This window comes from Gopherus evgoodei, chromosome 5 (assembly GCF_007399415.2).
Source record: "Gopherus evgoodei ecotype Sinaloan lineage chromosome 5, rGopEvg1_v1.p, whole genome shotgun sequence".
NCBI classification, from domain to species: Eukaryota; Metazoa; Chordata; order Testudines; family Testudinidae; genus Gopherus; species Gopherus evgoodei.
In genome coordinates, this window is record NC_044326.1 from 8312264 (window position 1) to 8331323 (window position 19060).

Genomic DNA, 19060 nt, shown 5'->3' on the forward strand with positions numbered 1-19060 from the left:
TGGGGGTTAGCATGAAAACCTCCAAGCTTAGTTACCAGCTTGGACCTGGTACTGCTGCCACCACCCAAAAAATTAGAGTGTTTTGGGGCACTCTGGTCCCCCTGAAAAACCTTCCCTGGGGACCCCAAGACTCAAATCCCTTGAGTCTCACAACAAGGGGGAAATAATCCTGTTTCCCTTCCCCCCTCCAGGTGCTCCTGGAGAGATACACAGACACAAGCTCTGTGAAACCACACAGAGTGATTCCCCCTCTCCGTTCCCAATCCTGGAACAAAAGCCCCCTCCTCTTCACCCCGAGGAAATGCCAAATCAGGCTAGCAATCCAACACCCAGCTCTCCCCTTGATTTCCTCCTCCCACCAATTCCCCGGCGAGCACAGACCCAATTTCCCTGAAGTAAAGAAAAACTCCAACAGGTCTCAAAAGAAAACTTTATATAAAAAAGAAAGAAAAAACACAAATGTTCTCTCTGTATTAAGATGATACAACACAGGGTCAATTGCTTAAAAGAATATTGAATAAACAGCCTTATTCAAAAAGAATACAAATCAAAGCATTTCCAGCACTTATATTCATGCAAATACCAAAGAAAAGAAACCATAGAACTTACTATCTGATCTCTTTGTCCTTACACTTAGAAACAGAAGACTAGAAAATAGAACTACTTCTCCAAAGCTCAGAGGAAACAGGCAGACAGACAAAAGACTCAGAGACACACTTCCCTCCACCCAAGGTTGAAAAAATCCGGTTTCCTGATTGGTTCTCTGGTCAGGTGTTTCAGGTGAAAGAGACATTAACCCTTAGCTATCTGTTTATGACACTCTCCTGCTCACCTAGCTGCCAGAGCTCCCTTTTAAGCAGGTCCTCCACAGGATAGGAAGCATGCCCAGCAGCTGCAGAGGGGTCAGGGCATTCTTGGCCAATACTGCTCCAGTACTCCTTTAACCTTGGTGTCGGGTCTGTAAAAAACTCCATCACATACTCTCCTCCTCAAGCTGGGCACTGGAGTCTGTGCAGACGGGTCTCCTCCGTCCCATGAAAAGAACTCCCATGCTCTTATGATCACGTCCCACTCACTGTAGTACCTCAAACTTGTACAGCGGCATTGAGGTACCAGTTTATAATCCGCCGGTTCTGGTCTTTCATGGTGTTCAGCCACCACAGGAGTGCATGATCCATCATGAGATGGAATGTCTGTCCGCATAAGTAGTAGCAGAGTGCTTCAATAGCCTATTGTACTGCCAAGACCGCCTCCTCTATTACTGAGTACACAACTTCCTGGCCGAACAATTTCTGGCTGAGGTAAAGGACTGGGTGTTCTTCTCCCTCTACCGCTTGGGAGGACACGCTCCCCTGAGGCCAATGTCAGAGGTATCCATCTGCAGAGTGAAAGGTTTTTAAAAAAGTCAGGGTGGAACAGGATGGGTTCCCGTATCAGTCGGCCTTTCAATTTCTTGAAGGCTAGTGGTGCAGTCCTGAAACCACCAGACCTTCTTGTGGGCTATATTTATCACCAAGTCTGTCAGTAGGACTTCAATCGTGGTGAAACTTGGGATAAACCATCTATAATAGCCTGCCAATCCCAGAAAGTGTCAAATCTGCTGCCAGTTCCAGGAAGTGTCAAACTTTGTGGTGGTTTTGGGGCATTCTGCCAGCGCTTGGACCTTTCCCAACAATGGGCACAGGTGCCCCCTTCCCACTCCTATAACTTTAGCGTGGGGTCTATAAACCACATCAAACTGCTGCTCCAGCAGACACTGAAGATGGATGTTTCTTTTTCTATCCTGTTCTCTTTTTTCTGCCCAATCTTTTGCTCTGGAAGACGGCAGTACCCTAGATGCTGCTATTTTGTGGAGCTGGATTGGCTTAGGGCTGCCCAACGCTTATTTTATTTGTACACTGCAGTGATTTTTCCCCTCTCTTTTGCTGTTGAATTAGTCTGACTCTCAAAATGCAAACATTGCCCAGTGTCCCTGTTGCAGTGCATGACAACTCTGTATCTTTTTTTTTTGGCTGAGGTCTTTGCAAGCATTCCTCTGGGAGCAAGAGAGATCAGATTTGTTACATATTTTTGCAACAGAAATTTTTAGATTTTTAATTATTTAGATTTTTTTTTTAATCAAACAGGCTTCTCTTAAACTGAGAAATCTAATTTTTAGATTCATATTCTGATCAGAACAGGATAATCCCATTTCTCAGAAGGAACAGAGTTAAGCTAAAAGGTATAGATTAATGGTGATAATGTTTTTAAGAATAGAGTGGTTACCTATTCCAGGCCTCAACTCAAAAACAGCACAAGGATCTTTGAAAACACATCCACAATAGTTCAGGTTAAGCACCGACATTGCGGGGACCAGATGTTACACCGGAAAGCTGGATTACATAGTGTTCAGAGCACAATACTGTGTACAGCAGTATCCCTATGTTCTAGTCCTACTTTGACTTGCTGCATGGCTCTGGGCAGGTTACTAATGCCAAAATTAGAAGTGGCCAGTCATTTATTATGCCTCAGTTTTGGGGTCTGACATGCCAAGGGTTTGATTTTCAGAGGGGAATTACATCCCCCCCACCTCACATTGTAGTTAACTGGAATGGTAAGTGTTAAGAGCTTGACTCAGAAAGTTATTGGTAGTGCATAACAACTTTATTGAATCTATTAATTTATTAACAATACTACCTACTTTTGTATGTCAGCCATCTAGCACCCACTTCTTTCAGTGCTCTTATAACAGTAAGTGCCCAGCATCTCTGAAAAAATCAGCCTCTGAGTGTCTATTTCTCCATCTCTAAAATATTTAGAAACAGGGGAATGTGTGGGGGGGGGGAGCAGGGGCACATGCCCCCCCATCAGTGGGGGCACAGAACTCTTCTGGAGCTGGGGCGGGGAGAGCAAGCTCCTCTGGCCCTGGGGCAGCAGGGGGGATGAAAGCTCCTCCAGCTGCTGTGGGAGAATAAGCTCCACCACCTCGGGGCGGGGAAGGGTAGCCAGCTCCACTGGCCCCAGGTGTGGCTGGGAGAACCAGGTCCTCCATGCCATGCCGGGGAGCAGCCGCGGGGTGGGAAGGAGAGCTAGCTCCTCCAGCTACAGGATACAGGAAGTGCCCCTCCAAAAGTGGCCAAATTTGTATTCCTGTTTACGTCTCTGTTTAGAAAAATTAATGGCATGCCAGGCTTAACTAATATTGCAAAGCACTTTGAGATCCTGGCATAAAAAGAGCTAAAGCCCTGCAAGATATTTACCTGGCACATATGCATTGTTCTGTTGCATTTGAATAACGGTTATGGTACCACAGAGAAAGTTAATGATAGAAAGGTTAAGGGAGGTACCATTTGATTTGTAAGTCCACACATTATAATTTAAATGGTGTCACCCTCCGTGGTGTGGCAGGGCGGACTCATTGCCCCTGCTTCCCAGCTCCAGATCCTCCAGTTGATGTACTTTTGATAATATGGTATCATCGGAAAGAGGTTGAGTTTGGTATAATTTGGAAGCCCTTTCTCCCACATTGGCTCATTAACACTGATCCCTACTTGGTAAGGCAACTCCCATCTTTGCATATGCTACGTATTTATGCCTCTCTACTGTATTTTCCACTTCATGCATCTGATGAACTGGGTTTTAGCCCACGAAAGCTTATGCCCAAATAAATTTGTTAGTCTCTAAGGTGCCACAAGGACTTCTCGTTGTTTTTACACCAAGAATGTATGTAATGTGCTGCATCAAAAGCTAAAAGCAACAGTAATAAATACTGGATTTTCCTGACATTGATAACATGATGAAAGCAGCCTTCAGTGATGAGACAGCTAATAGATATCAGTCGAATGGATACTTCAGGTCATGACTTGTATGAAGCCTTCAAAACCCAAAGAATTATACGAAGTTCTGTCAGTCTATGGACTCCACTCAAGAACAGACTAAAGCTGTGCTGAAATGCAAAGAGAACAGTCAGAGTGAAGGTGGCAGGGACTATTACAGAGCTAACCACAGACTGGTAATTGTTTACTCATCTCTTGGTTGTATCCAGACCTCAGTATGATGTTGATCTGGGGAAAGTACAAGACTTTGGGAAAGTACAAGTTCTCTGTGGTACCATGATCATTGTTCAAATGCAACAGAACAATGCATGTGCACCAGGCGAAAAGCAAACCAATGCACATCTTGCTCGGTCCTTCTGAGCCCGCACCTATTGACACCCTAACCCGTGCCGTCATCCAGCAAAGACTTTTCAGTATAGCAATCATGGATAGTATAGCTGAGAGATAACTCTCGACAAATCAGAACCTGTTAACACTGGCCAAGATTTGGCTGAATACTTCATTCTGAGGCTACAGAGAAAATACTGAACCTATGACGAAGTCCACTTTGTGTCTGACACATACGCAGAAGAATCAATTAAAAATATTACCAGAAAGAAGAGATTCCATGGTATTGCACTTGTCCAGTCCAAAACCATTGACTCCACAAACATCTCCAATGTTACAGTGAAGAAGCTATTGTCTCATACTTGGACAAAAGATTAGTTAATCACATACCTTGCAGGAAAAATGCTTCTGCATGTGAAGAATTGCTCAAAGACTTCAGTCGTTGCATGGTATAATGAAGCTGCCACCTCAAGCGTTCCGTGGAGCTGCTCTGTAGTCCCAATGAGGAAGCTGACACAAAAATTATCATGCTTGCCATCAGTGCCACAGAGAGAAGTGCTAGTAAACTAGAGAGCTTTGCACAAGACACATGGTCTAGTGCTCTCTGGGACACATTGTCCAAGACTTCAGCAAGATTGTTTTTGTCTCTGTATACTCCTCAGAGATATGTTCCCATCCCTGAGCACTTCCCTCCCAGAGTAGTCCTGGGCCAGCTGCAGCCGCGCCTCCCCTCCCCAGACCCTAAGCCACCCGGGGAAAAGCGCTTCTGGTCCTGAAGAAGCTTTTGATATGCCCCATACAGGTTCCAGGGTGGCTGAGAAGGCAGTATTTGCTACTCAGGTTCCTGGGTTCAGCAGTAATCTCCCTGGACTCTCTCGAACCTGCATGGGGGCATAATAAATCAAAACCTTCCCCCCAAAACCCTGCAACCAGCAGCATGTGGTGAAGTCCAGTTACAGGAGTAACCGCAAATCAGCCTCCCTGCCAGGAGGGCAGGAAGAGCAGCTGCTGCTGCCTGGAGGAGCCGCAGCTCAGCTGGAGAGAACTGGTTCCCAAGGCTCCACACCACGTCGGGGGGATCCTGTCCCCCATATCCCTCTGTGCTTGCCCCCAGCCCCGCCCCCTGCCTCACTCCAGGAACTGACATACCCTCTCCCTCTCTGCTTGCTCCTGGCCCCTTCCTCACTCCAGGAACCACTGCCCTGCTGTACTTACCCTGGCCCCTGCCTCACTAAGGGGACCAACCCCCCCACCGCCCTGCTGTGCTTGCCCCTGTCCCTGGGAGCTGCCTGAGTAGGCACCGCATGGACCCCGTACCCTCTCCTGCATCCCAAACTTTGGCACCACCCCAGAGCCCATGCCCCCAGCTGTACTACAACCCCCTGCCACAGCCTGGATCCCCTACCCCTGCATCCCACACCCCTGCCTCAGCCCAGATCCCTTGCCTGCACCCTGAACCCCTCATTTCTGGCCCCACCCCAGAGCCTACACACTCCAGCCCAGAGCCCATATCCCTTCCAATACCCACACCCCCTGCCTCAGCCCTCTCCTGCACCCCAAGCCCCTCTTATCCAGTCCTACCCCAGAGCCCATACCCACAGCCAGAGCCTGCACTCCCCACATACACCCCAACCGCCTGCCTCATCCCAGATCTCCCTCTCACATCCTTAACCCCTCATATCTGGCCCCACCCCAGATCCTGCACGCCCAGCCCACAGCCCCTACCCACTCCCACACCCCGACCCCCTGCCCCAGCCTGCAGCCCATGCCCCTCATCCCCAGCCCCATCTCCTCAGCTGGAGCCCTCACCCTCCTCCCACACCCCAACCCCCTGCCCCAGCCTGGTGAAAATAAGTGAGGGTTGGGGAGAGCGAGTGACGGGAGCCAGCAGGGATGGAGCCTTGGAGAAGGGGTGGGGCTGGGGTGTTTGGTTTTGGAAAGCTGGTAACCCTAAGGAGGTGGCAGGGCCCAGGGGTTACAGTGGGGAACAGGGGACAGGGTGCTGTGGGGAATGGGGGTGCATTGCGGGGGATGGGCTGCTGTGGGAGTGAATTACTGCGGAAGGGGTGCTGTGGTGAGTGGGAAAGGGAGAGGGGGCAGGGGATTACTGTAGGGAGCAGAAAGATGGTGCCTCGCAGGAGGTGGGATGCTGTGATCAGGGCAGGGGGTTGCCATGAGGAATGGGGGGGCACAGTGCTAGAGGTGCAGTGGGGGGCTGCTGTGGAGAGTGGGGGCACGGAGCAGTGGGGGCAGGGGGCTGCCATAGGGCGTGGGGGGCATGGTGCAGTGGGGGCGGCAGGCTGCCATGGAGGGCACGGTGCTGGGGGTGCGGTGAGGGGTTTCTGTGGGTAGTGGGCAGCATAGTGCGGTGGGCTGCCGTAGGGCGTGGGGGGCATGGTGCACTGGGCAAAGAGCTGGGGGTGCGGTGGGGGGCTGCCGTGAGGAGGGGGGATGCGGTGGGGAGAGGGTTCCGCGGGCTGTGGGGGGCGCGGGAGGGGGGGCTCCGTGGGAAGCAGGGGGCGCGGCGCGGGAGGGGGGGTTGGGGCCTGCCGTGGGAAGCGGGGGGGCGCCCACTTTTAGGCCTCTGCTATTTGCATATGTTCATATAATGCAAATGAATCGCACGCTGGTTGCGCCGCGGCGCCCTCTGGGGGAATTTGCCCATCGCAGGTTGAGCCACGGAGCCGGACGCGGCTTTCTAGTTGGCCGTGTTGTTATAGCTACGGTGGTTGTCAATCATTCCTCTATTCCCGCCCCGCTCCGTCAACCTTAGCGTTCCATTGGACGGAATTCCTGTCACTCTTCCTCCTAAAACGCAGGACTCAAACAGTCGCCCGATAAATTCGTGTGAAACGCCCTATGTGAATTCTCGCCACATTATTCGTTGAATTCACCTGTCAATATCCGTGACTGGAGAATATAATTGGTCCAGGGTGATCGCTGTGCTGTTTGCCCGCCTCGATGGCCATGTCCCTCTTCTATTGGTCAGTGCTCTTGTCGCTCTGGCCTCTGAAACAGACGATTGGCAGGAACTCTAGGGCTGTCCCACCCCCCAGGAAGGGGCGCGCTCCGGGCCGCTTGGCGCCGGCGCAGTGCAGGTGTTGGCTGCGGCGGTGGCGCGCGGGTGTTGCTGCTGACGAGAGCGGCGGGGCCGCGCTGCGGATGGAGCCGCTGCAGAATGGCGGTGGTAGCCCCGAGGCGGCGGCGGCGAGCGGCCCGGAGGAGAAGCGGAGGCGGGAGCCCGGCCCTTCCTGGCGGCGGCGGCGCAGCAGCGGGGCCGGCGCGGACGCTGACAGCGGGGCAGGGCCCCACCCCCGCGAGCGGGGCGGTTCCGTGTCCCGCCAGCGCCTCGACTCCCTCCGCAAGAGCCGCCCGCGTAAGTGATGCGGGACGGCGGGGAGGCAGGTGATGCGGGACGGGGGCGGGGCTGTGGCGGAGGTGATGCTGGGGCGGGGCTGGGGAGGAGGGCGTGGGGCGGGGCGAGGCCGGTGGGCGGGGCTGTGGCGGAGGTGATGCTGGGGCGGGGCAGGGGAGGAGGGAGTGGGGCGGGGCGAGGCCGGTGGGCGGGGCTGGGAGGAGGTGGGGGCGAGCAGGGCGGGGGGAGTAGAGTTGGGGGATGGGGGGAGGTTGAAATGGGAGGGGGCAATGAGAAGTAGGTGGGGTTAGGTGGGAGTGACCAAAGGTGGACCTAGAGCCTGGATGGGGAATGAACGAATCACCCAGGGAGTAGTGCCATGGTGATGGGGGAGCGCTGCCCAGGGCTGCAGGGGGAGCTAGGTAGGCGGGTAAGGAGCAAATGAGATCAGAAAACCAATGTTTTAGGAATGCTGTGTTGGAACTGGCATGTAGATGAGGTAGCTGGCAAAAGGGAAAACAGCCTTCATCTTAGTATGGCATGGAGCAGCTGCTGTTTGGGTGGCTCTCACCCATGGGCTTGGCTTAGCAATATTCAAGCAAAAGTGAAAGGTTTATTTGCACTGAAGTTAGTTTTTTGTTGGAAGGAGGCAACTCTACCTTAAAATAATAAGATAACTGAAGCAACCTCAGTATGAGGTGTTATTTGTGCATTGAATAGAATGTGCTAAACAGATAAGCTCCAGTAGATTTTAGTCTGATAATATTTTCAAGCCCTGTTTTGTTTTGTTTTTAAATCAGGTGCCTACTAGCTAGAGACCAATTTGCTAAACAGAAGTACTGAGGTATAGCCCTTACTGTATCAGGGCTTGTCTACACTACAGAGTTGCAGCGCTGGTGAGGGGGTTACAGCGCTGCAACTTAGGATGTGTACACACCTGCACGGCACTACCAGCGCTGCAGCTCCCTGTTTGCAGCGCTGGCCGTACACCCGGTCGAGCCTCGGGTGTAGAGGATCCAGCGCTGGATCACCAGCGCTGGTCATCAGGTGTAGACACTCACCAGCGTTTTTGTTGACCTCCGTGGCATAAGCAGGTATCCCAGCATACCTGAAGAAGCCTCTCTGGGAATCAAGCAAACTCCATTGCCCTGTGCTCACCTGACCCCTCCTTTAAATGCCCCGGGGCTAGCCAGTTGCAGCAGCTGGAAGCTGATGTTGAGGAGGAAGCTGAGGATCGTGCTCGTGGTAAGTAATGTGCTCCCGTGTTTCCCACCCCCCCTCCAAGCAGGCATCCAGCCCCGCGGTGTGCTCCTGTGTTCCCCGACCCCCCCTCCAAGCATGTATCCTTCCCCGCGGTGTGCTCAGGTGTTCCCCGTCCCCCACTCCAAGCAGGCATCCTGCCCCGCGGTGTGCTCAGGTGTTCCCCGACCCCCCCTCCAAGCATGTATCCTTCCCCGCGGTGTGCTCAGGTGTTCCCCGACCCCCCTCCAAGCAGGCATCCAGCCCTGCGGTGTGCTCCCGTGTTTCCCACCCCCCTCCAAGCAGGAATCCAGCCCCGCGGTGTGCTCCCGTGTTTCCCACCCCCCCCCAGCACGTAGGCAGCCCCGCGGTGTGCTCAGGTGTTCCCCGTCCCCCACTTCAAGCAGGCATCCTGCCCTGCGGTGTGCTCTGCTGTTCCCCACACACCCTCCGAGCAGGCATCCAGCACCGCGTTTCTCCCCCCCCCCCGGTCAATTCCCACTCCCAAGGGGAAATCGGGGCAAAACCACTCACCCCATTGCTCGCCATGACTTAGCTTGCCTGCCCTCCCTGTGTTATGTGAGGTATATGAGAAGGATGCTACCAAAGTCTAAAAAGTCCTTCATACTGTGATAATAAACAGTGATGCCTCTGTGTATTACATGGTTCTAGCTCTCTGTTTTCTAGGGACCTTGACTACTGCAGCCGTATCACCGGCCTCACGTAGGTTGCAGAACTTGAGACGGAATCCTAGGAAATCAAAAGAGGAATTGATCAAGTCTGTAATGAGCCACTACAACAGAGAAAGTAGGAAGACAGAGGAATGGAGAGAGAAGACCTATGAATGGAGAAGCAATGTACATGAGTGGAGAAAGAGTGTACATGAATGGAGGCAAACAGAAAGCAGGAGAAAGGAATTGTCTGCCAAAAAAACCACAAAGCAGATGATAAGCCTCCTGTCTCGCCAAACTGAGTCTTTCGAGTCTCTTGTAGCCATGCAGACAAATATGTACCATGGTAACCCACAGCCCTCCCAAAGCCCTCTTCCTTGTTCCCCAGTACAAAACAACTTTCTCCAGCAGCCAGTTCCGTATTATCCCCAGCTGCCCCCAACACCTATAAGATCACCTACCAGCCCTGATAACTATAATTCTTACCCTGTTCACTCCACCCCCATTATTCTGCAGCATAGTAATCTTGAAGTGCAGCAGACAGTGAATATTGATCAAAATAGGACATATTAAAACCTGTAAATGTACAGTCCACGACCCCTACCCCCTTGCCTGTTATGTACTGTATGTTGAATAAAGGCTTTTTTTTCTATTTCTTTCACTACGTTTTATTGTTGCTGGAAGTGGTAAATATTACACAGCGAGGTAAAGCAAAGCACATCAAATGCATCAAACATTACTGTTGGCTCTCAGCATCAAATTGCTCCCTTACAGCATCCCTAATCCTTGAAGCCCATTCCTGGGCCTCCCTATTAGCCCTGCTCTCTGGCTGAGCAAACTCATCCTCCAGGTGTTGAACCTTGGAGGTCCATTCCTCACTGAATCTTTCACCCTTCCCTTCACAAATATTATGGACAGTACAGCACGCGGATATAACAGCGGTGATGCTGCTTTCCACCAAATCTAGCTTCCCATAAAGACAGCAGCGAGCTTTCAAACGGCCAAAAGCACACTCCACAATCATTCTGCACCGGCTCAGCCTGTAGTTGAACCGGTCCTTGCTCCTGTCAAGCTTCCTTGTATATGGTTTCATGAGCCATGGCATTAAGGGGTAAGCGGGGTCTCCAAGGATCACAGTGGGCATTTTGATGTCCCCTACTGTGATCTTGCGGTCTGGGAAAAAAGTCCCGGCCCTCAGCCTCCTGAACAGGGCATTGTTCCGAAATATGCGTGCATCGTGCACCTTTCCAGGCCATCCTGAGTAAATGTCAGTGAAACGCCCACGGTGATCCACAAGCGCTTGCAGAACCACGGAGAAATACCCCTTGCGATTAACATACTCTGATGCCAGGTGGGGTGGTGACAGAATAGGAATATGCGTCCCATCTATTGCCCGTCCACAGTTAGGGAACCCCATTTCTGCAAAGCCATCTACAATGTCCTGCACGTTCCCAAGAGTCACGGTTCTTCTTAGCAGGGTGCGATTAATGGCCCTGCAAACTTGCATCAGCACCATTCCAACGGTAGACTTTCCCACTCCAAACTGGTTCGCCACCGATCTGAAGCAGTCTGGAGTTGCCAGCTTCCAGATTGCAATAGCCACCGCTTCTCCACAGGCAGGGCAGCTCTAAATCTCGTGTCCCTGCGCCGCAGGGTAGGGGCGAGCTCAGCACACAGTCCCATGAAAGTGGCTTTTCTCATCCGAAAGTTCTGCAGCCACTGCTCGTCATCCCAGGATTGCAGGACGATTTGATCCCACCACTGAGTACTGGTTTCCCGAGCCCAAACGCGCCGGTCCACGGAGCTGAGCACGTCTGTTACTGCCACAAGCAATTTACTGTCTTCACAGTGAGGCGATTCAATATCATCGTCTTGACTCCTCACTCTCACTGTCACTCTCATTTTGCAGCTGAAGGAATAGCTCCACTGCCAAGCGCGATGTGCTGGCAACATTCATCAATAAGGTCATCAGCTGCTCAGGATCCATTTAAAAAAAAAAACGCAGAAAAAGCGCTGTACAATCACAATGCTGCCACACTGCTCCGAATGTGTACCAAAGCACCACGGGGCGTTGGAACAGGAACAGGAAGCGGAAAGACAATCACACTTCCTTCCCCTTCCCACAAGCCACAGCGCCGAAATGGGACGAGGTGCTCTATGGGATAGCCGCCCACAATGCACCACTCCCAACAGCGCTGCAGTGTGGCCACATTTAACACCACTTGCAGCTCTGGTTGCTGTAAGTGTGGCCACTCTGCAGCGCTGGCCCTATACAGCTGTACTAACACAGCTGTAACAACCAGCGCTGCAAAATTGTAGATGTAGACATACCCTCAGTAAACGGGGAATTTTAACCAGAGTTTGGATCATGCTTGTGGACTCTTATCTTTTGCACTGAAGGCTCTTTCTGGCAACAGGAAAGGAGCTCTCCCTTCCATCATACCTATCTCTATATCTGTCTATCTAATTTTTCATAATAGAAGGCATCCACTGGTCTGGATGTTATTTATGGTAATTTTATGCAATACTATTCTGCCAATTTCACACCATGTGAACATCCTAGACTTCCCTGCCTTCTTCCTCATTTCAGGTTCAAATTCTGCAGAACTGCTGCAGCAACACAGTTGTGTCAGGAAATGACTTCCAAAGCTGAAACTGCATAGTTGAGTAGAAGACATTAAAAAAAAATCCAAACTATAGGATGAAAGAAATTGTCCCTTTATTAGGAACCTGTTGATATATAGGAAAGTAATAGCCATAAGAAAGGGTACCCGTCATTATAATTACAGGTAAGGAAACGAACTTTCTCTTTATGATACATGAGCATCTGCTTGCATGGATATCTTTAATGGAAAAGAGCAAGCAGCAAATACCAAATCCCAAGGTGAGAAAGAAAGTAAATACAAAATATTTCTCGTAAAATGACCCTCGGAGAAATTAAAATGGAAATTTTTTTGTTCATTTTTGTAATTTGAGACTTTATTTGCTTACTTACTTTGAGGAATCCTGAAGAAGTCAAAGGTTGCATTGGCTGAGGAGAGACAGTCTTATATTGTTTGAAGGAATTGCAAATCTTGGGGAGGCATACTGACTTGTATAAAATTCTGTTATTCCAAGCTATGGCTTTAGACAGTCCTTTGCAAACTTTGCCTTGAGGAGAGGGATCTTATTGGATTCTTTGCATGCTTAGTGTATAACTTGATCCATTGAGAAGATTGAGTATTGAAGACCTTCAATCACTTAAGATCCCCATAAAGGAGCAATAATATGTATGACTTTATTCACTCTTTGATCCATTGTTGATAGACGTTAAAGCCCATTTCACAATCAAAGTAGATTTAGATTTAGAGCAAAAATAAGGGCACCTTTTATGTTTAGAAATTAGTACCCGGACTAAGGATCATCTTTTTAAAAGAAGCATTGACGATGGGGTTCTTTAATTGACCAAGTTTACTCTCCTAATTTATGTAAAAAACAAATATGGGGAAGTTTCCATTAGGGAATTGAAAAGGCTTTGGAGGTCAACAAAACAAGGTTGAAGTGTCAGTTTCATCATATGCCTCACAGGAGGATCCCAGAAGATTCAGAAGATGTGAGATGTCTGGGTCTAGAAATGTTGGGTTAATATTCCTCAGGGTTGAAGATTGAATCATGGGTATCTTTATAAACTTTGGGAACTGCAGCCTGAGAGACCAGTGTGGTCTATTTAGGATTACAGATAGTCTATCTAGACTTATTTTCGAGATCATTGATGATTTAAGAAATAAGGGAAAGGCATCCTGAGTAGGTCCTTTCACAGGTAGAATGTGTGTCTATCTTCCATGTTAGTGATGGCAATGGCAAGAGTACAATGCTGGTACCCTCTTGTTTTAAGTTACAAGTCTAAATGAGAGAACCACTTAATGGGCAGATGATCAGAGATTGTCCTAGTTTAGCTCCCACTTATTTGGTGCTGGTATGTGGCAAGTGATCCTTTTGACCTTGAGGTTTGTCTTGCCCTGCATATAGGTGCACTAGCCTGCTTCTTCAAGAATGAAAGGATTCCAGTGGCTTTGTAGTTCAAGTTGATGATCTTTGTTCCTTTCTAGTAGTTTGTGTATGCTATTATTGACTGATTGTTGCTTTGTGGAATAAAAAGATGTTCCTGGAAATTTATGTGAAACAGGGTTCCTTGTGAGGTCTCCAGCTGCTCTTGAAGTAATATCAAAATCTTAAATTAGTGCCAGTTCAAAAGTATTTAATGATGGGCATTGCTCTCTGTATTTCTTGTGCACAATGCTAATGTACATATGAAAACCAATCCAGAGAGACTATTTTTTTCCTTCTTACTGGCCCATTGTACTGGACTGTGGCACAGTTAAAAGAACCTTTTCTCCACACAGTTCAGTAAGTACATTTTTGGTAGTAGGTAATGTGGTAAATAGCCCAAATGAAGAAAGACAGTATCAATATCATACCTATTTTGATAAGACTGTAGGAGAAGATATGCCAAATGACCTGGACATGAATAGACCATGTTTTCCCTCAAGTGCAGGATATGAAACTGATGATCACTAGATCCAAATGGTTAATGGAATCTATGCTGTAATGAGTGTTTCTGTTAACAGAAACAACAGGTTGAACAAGGCTAGAATCCACTTATCTTTGTAGATGCTATGAACAACTTCAAGAAAATACCTTGCATATGATTTGAGAGCAGCATTGCAATTGTTATTCGTATGCACAGATATTTGTTTTTCTTTCATACAATGTACTGACCTAGAAAGTAGAAGAGGAAACGTCAGTAGTTTTCCAGTAGGGAATATGGTGCATGGTATATTTCTAGCTGGAGAGCATTGTGGAATGAAGTATTTGGAGAGAAAAAAAATCTTGGGTCACAAAAAGTTTAGAATGTGAGCATTTAAAAAAAGTTTAAAGGAAATTTCTAAACAAAGTTGTATCAAATCAAAAAAACAAAACATTTCATTTTGAAAATGGTGAAATTAAATGTTTTGATTTTTGTTCTTGTTAGTTTTTTGATTAAACAATTCACTGAAATTGGCATAGATTCATGAAAAGTTTCAGAATCTACATCTTTTGCCAGAAAATAGTTTTGGTAGAAAAATTACACCCAATTCTTGACCTAAATTCTCTTGTCCTGTTATCTGATTTCTATGAAGGGGCTTCTGTATCTTTCAACCTTTCAAATACTGTATATTTGATCAAATCCAGCCAAAGATGTAAACTACACATAACATTTAGAACAGAAAGTAACGTAAATAAATGCGGTAAAAGTAAAATATTTGCAAGTTATTTTGTTCTCCTAAGTTTAAGTCCTTATTTAAATACCTTTTATGATTTGAAATTTTATATAAAATGTTAATTACTAATGAAGCTCCATTTTAGAGAGGCGAAGAAGTGTAGACTTATTACACATTTAATAAAAGTGTACTAAGTTGTATAATTTCTGTAATGGTACAAGGTGGTTAAATGTAATACAGAATATTTTAGAGTAAGTAGCGAGATGCTGTCCTACATTTAGGTGTCATCTGTCAGTTTCCAGTGCTCTGTAGGCTAAGCTTCTTGTTAGCTCTTAGTATAATTGTTTCATAACTTAAAGATCAGTCTGAAATACAGTTTGAACTTCATATCTTTTTGAGATCCGTGATTATATTACCATTTTTCACAGGGTGGATTTGATTTCAGTCAAATTGATTTAAATCATGATCATTAGTCAGGAAGACTCGATTTAATCATGGATTTCTGCATAAAAGTGCATTCTTCTTGGTTGTTATAACCTTAATACATATTCTTCACAACTCAGAGATAGATGTAGGTTTCAATTCAGAAGGTACACACTATACAGTTTTAAAGTGATTTATTTTGAAAACTTTTCAGATTAGTATTACAGCTATATCAGAAAATGAAAGATAGTTCACCTCCCAATGACTTTATAAATATCTTCTTCAATTACCTTTGGTAAATAACCAAACTATGTCCAATTTCAACAGGTTAATCATTAATATTTGGAGGATTTTCTTGCCATGCTGTATTAGGAGAAGAACATCACCAGACAGACATTTAAATTAGTTTTATTTAACTAAAACAACAACATTATGTATTCTGGATTTTTTTCTTCAACAGCAAACATATAATATTTTAACAAAACAAGCATATGAATTTTTGAATTTAGTTAAACATTCAAGTTTTTAAAATCGGATTTGTTTTTGTTAAAATTTTTAACTAAAATAGTTAAATGAATATATAAAAAAAGATTAAATTGGCTGTGTCAGCTAGGTTAACATGAAAAATTTAAAAGATTGGGTTCTGCAGCTAACTCAGTTGTCTTCACCTTCATTTTTCCTGTTTGTTCATAATCTGGAAAAGAAAAACAAGCTTTCCTGCTTTTTCAGGTCCCAAATGATTTCTCAATTTAGAATGAATTAGTCCAAAGGAAGAAAATACTCTTTCTACATCGGCAGAAGAAACTACTGCTGTTAAAAGTGAGATTATCACTTCTATAGTCTGTGAATCCAAGTTCTTAATTGACTTCCACCAGTTCACTGGTGTGACTTCCGTTAAAACATCATCAGCAAACATATTTCTTGAATGATTCACCCTTAGCGCTGAAGTTTATTCAAGTTGGTATTATGTAGAGATGATTGCTGGATGTCCTCTTCAGCGGTTAAGGTTTGACTCTGAAACTGAGTATTGAGAAGTGCTTATCCCATTCGTTTTTTTAATTCTTGTAATTGAACTCTGTCATTGCATATTTCTCTTTCTAAGATCTCACTCAGTTCCTTCTAAATTTCAAGAGCTTCAGCAGTAAAACAGCTATTTCCCTGCATTTTGTTCAAAGCTACAGAAATAGGCTTCAGGGGACTCAGCATGTGTTCAACATTTCTCTTAAGCCCAATGTTGAGAACTTTGGAGGTGACAGTGCCATCTATTTTTTCACAGTTTTGTTGGCAAAACTGTCATCAGATTAGGCCAGTTCTTGATATAATGCTCAAAACAGTCCACTACCGAGTTTCATCGCACTTCTTGTGGGAGAGTTAGCTTGGTTCCTCCCACTTTTTTCAGAGCACCTGCTGCAAAGTGGTTGTTATGGAAGTATTTTGCAATTTCAACAACATTAGCCTTTATTCTTGGAACACTGAAGTCTTTGGCTAGGAGGTGCATCAAATGAGCACTGCAGACTATGTTATTAGCTTGGAACTCTCTTCTAAATTTCTTCTCATCTTGGATACATTTGCAGCATTGTCTTTGACCAAGCTGTGTACTAGACACTTGTATTTTTTTTTCAGTTTGTTATAGCTTTTACTGCTACTTCTTGTAAGTATTCTGCTGTGTGTGCATTTCCTGATGTATCAATTGTTTCTGTAAGGAAGACATTCCCTTCTTCTGTTGTCACACAGGCACATATAACAGGATCATTGTGGACATTGCTCCACCCATCAAGACTCAGGTTAACAATTTTACCCTGTAGACCTTTTTGCACACTGCTCAATTTCTCTTTCATACACATTATCCAGCAATTCTTCTTCGAGTGCTTGCTCATATCTATTCCGATTAGGTGTGTGTGTGCCACGTGCACGTTCCCCGGAAGATTTTTACCCTGGCAACACTCGGTGGGTCAGCTGGGTCGCCCCCTGTAGTGGCGCCGCTATGGCGGTGAATATATTCCCCTGCCGACCCAACAGCCCTTCAGTTCCTTCTTACCACCCATGTTGGTTGTTGGAACAGTGGAGCGCGGCTTAGCTGATCTCCACTTCCCTAGCTGCTCATAGTTCCTTATTAATAGTTGTATATATAGTTATAATCTCTATAGTTATAGTTAATTTTAGTCGTTTCTATAATATATTTAGTGTATATAGTAGCAAGGGGATCAGGGATTAGCCCCTTCCCCCCACCCGATACAGGGGCTCATGCCTGGGTCACTGGGCTTCAAACCGTGCTCGGCCTGCTATAAGCCGATGCTAATGGGAGATCCCCACAACTCCTGCCTTAAGTGCCTCGGGGAATCCCATCTCTCAGATAAGTGCCGGATCTGTAAGGCCTTTAAGCCGAGGACAAAGAAAGAGTGGGACTTTTGCCTCAAAACAGCTCCTGATGGAGGCAGCTCTTAGTCCAACACCCTCGGCACCGAGCGCTGAACAGTCTGTATCAGGGAGAAGCACTCTTTTGGCTCCGGGATCGCCCTGGTACCGCTAAGGCCCCTCGGCACGACCGTCGCCGGCACCGATGTCGGCTCAGCACCGTTCCCTGTCACCGCGGGTCAAGAAGCATCATAAGACTCCCGCTGCTTCGTTGCCACCTGCACCACAGTCGAGCACCTGCCTAAGTCAGACTGCCTGGCACTGACATCTGCTGTGGCACCGCCAGCTTCGGTACCGTTGATTCCGGTCCCACAAGGACCGTCAAGTTCCGGTGCCTGAAAGCTCCCCAGCGTATCTGTGGTTGAGCTCACTATCCTGTCCACGCCTGAGACCTTCTCCATGGTGAGGGACTTGATTGCAATGACAGAGTCTGCACTGCCTCAACCCCTTCGCCGGCCAGTGTGGGTTATTCAGTCTATTGGCAAACCTGCCCTACTGAGGCCACCCTCCGTCAGCACCACTGAGAGGCACCGATCAAGATCTCGGTCCTACCAGCGTTCTCGGTCCCGTTGCCGATCCCGGTCCCGATGCCATTTGCAGTTCCGGCACTGCTCTCCATCATGGTACAGGTCGCGCTCGCGGCACTGCTCAGCGTCCTGTTCGCCAGCCCGGCACTCCCGGTACCGATCCAGCTCCCGGCACTGCGCCTCTCGCAGCCGCTCCAGATGACGAGCCTCGAGATCCCGATCGACCTCGCGGCACTGATATGGTCGCAGGTCCCGATCTCGTTCATGGTACTGTTATGCACCCAGTACCGCTCCCCGGTGCCGCACCGAGAGAGATCATCTAGAGATATGGTCCCTTCTCAGGGTTTCTCAGCTCCTCCTTGGCCATCTAGACACACCTCAGTGTCATCTCACGTGGACAGTGCTTCCTATGCACAGGACAGTGACTCAGACCTGCCCAGCCGAGTCTTCCAGGACACCCAAGATCAAGAACAAGGGCCTCATCAGTGGTTGTTCTGGACACCTTGGGCATATCACCAAGCCCAAGATGCGCACCCAGAAGCCCCACGCTCCGTGCCATCTGAACACCAGGTGCCAGAGGCAACTGTAAGCCGCCCCCCTCCTGTGAGTACGGATGAAACATCCGTTTCGCCGACAGATTCTCAGGTCCCACCTGAACCTGACACCGCCCAAGAACAAGAGCCCACACAGGACCTTCTTGTACATGACCTCTCCTCTTCCTCCTCTCCAGATGAGGTGGTGGCGGGGACATCCTCCTCCAATTGACCTGAGGTCCCATCACGATCTTCTGAGGCGGGTGGCCCAGGATATGAATCTTCAGGTGGAGGAGGTCCCGGAGATAAAATATCCACCATAGGATCTTCTATCAGCTGACACCCCCACAAGAGTAGCTTTGCCCATTATTTGTACGATTCAGGCAAATGCCGATACCATCTGGCAATCTCCAGCCTCTATTCTGCCCACGGCCAGGGAGTTGAGCGGAAGTACATGGTACCCTTGAAAGGGTACGAATATTTGTACGTGCACCCTGCTCCCTGATCGTGCAATC

The 19060-nt window shown here is 47.8% G+C and overlaps 1 protein-coding gene and 1 long non-coding RNA gene across 2 annotated transcripts in view; one reads left to right on the forward strand and one right to left on the reverse strand.

Annotated features, from left to right (window-relative positions):
• Positions 1 to 823: 823 nt before the first annotated feature.
• LOC115651914 lies at positions 824 to 7121 on the reverse strand. Its single transcript, XR_004000489.1, has 3 exons — positions 7037 to 7121; positions 4533 to 4652; positions 824 to 1378 (listed from the first exon to the last, which is right to left on the reverse strand). It is a non-coding gene; the product is annotated as an uncharacterized LOC115651914 (long non-coding RNA).
• LOC115651913 (pantothenate kinase 3-like) overlaps positions 6810 to 19060 on the forward strand; it is a 30912-nt gene continuing 18661 nt past the window's right edge. The window contains exon 1 of the mRNA XM_030563212.1: positions 6810 to 7518. Within this exon, the coding sequence (XP_030419072.1) occupies positions 7104 to 7518 (415 nt within the window). The 5' untranslated portion in view covers positions 6810 to 7103. The remainder of the gene's footprint in view (positions 7519 to 19060) is intronic.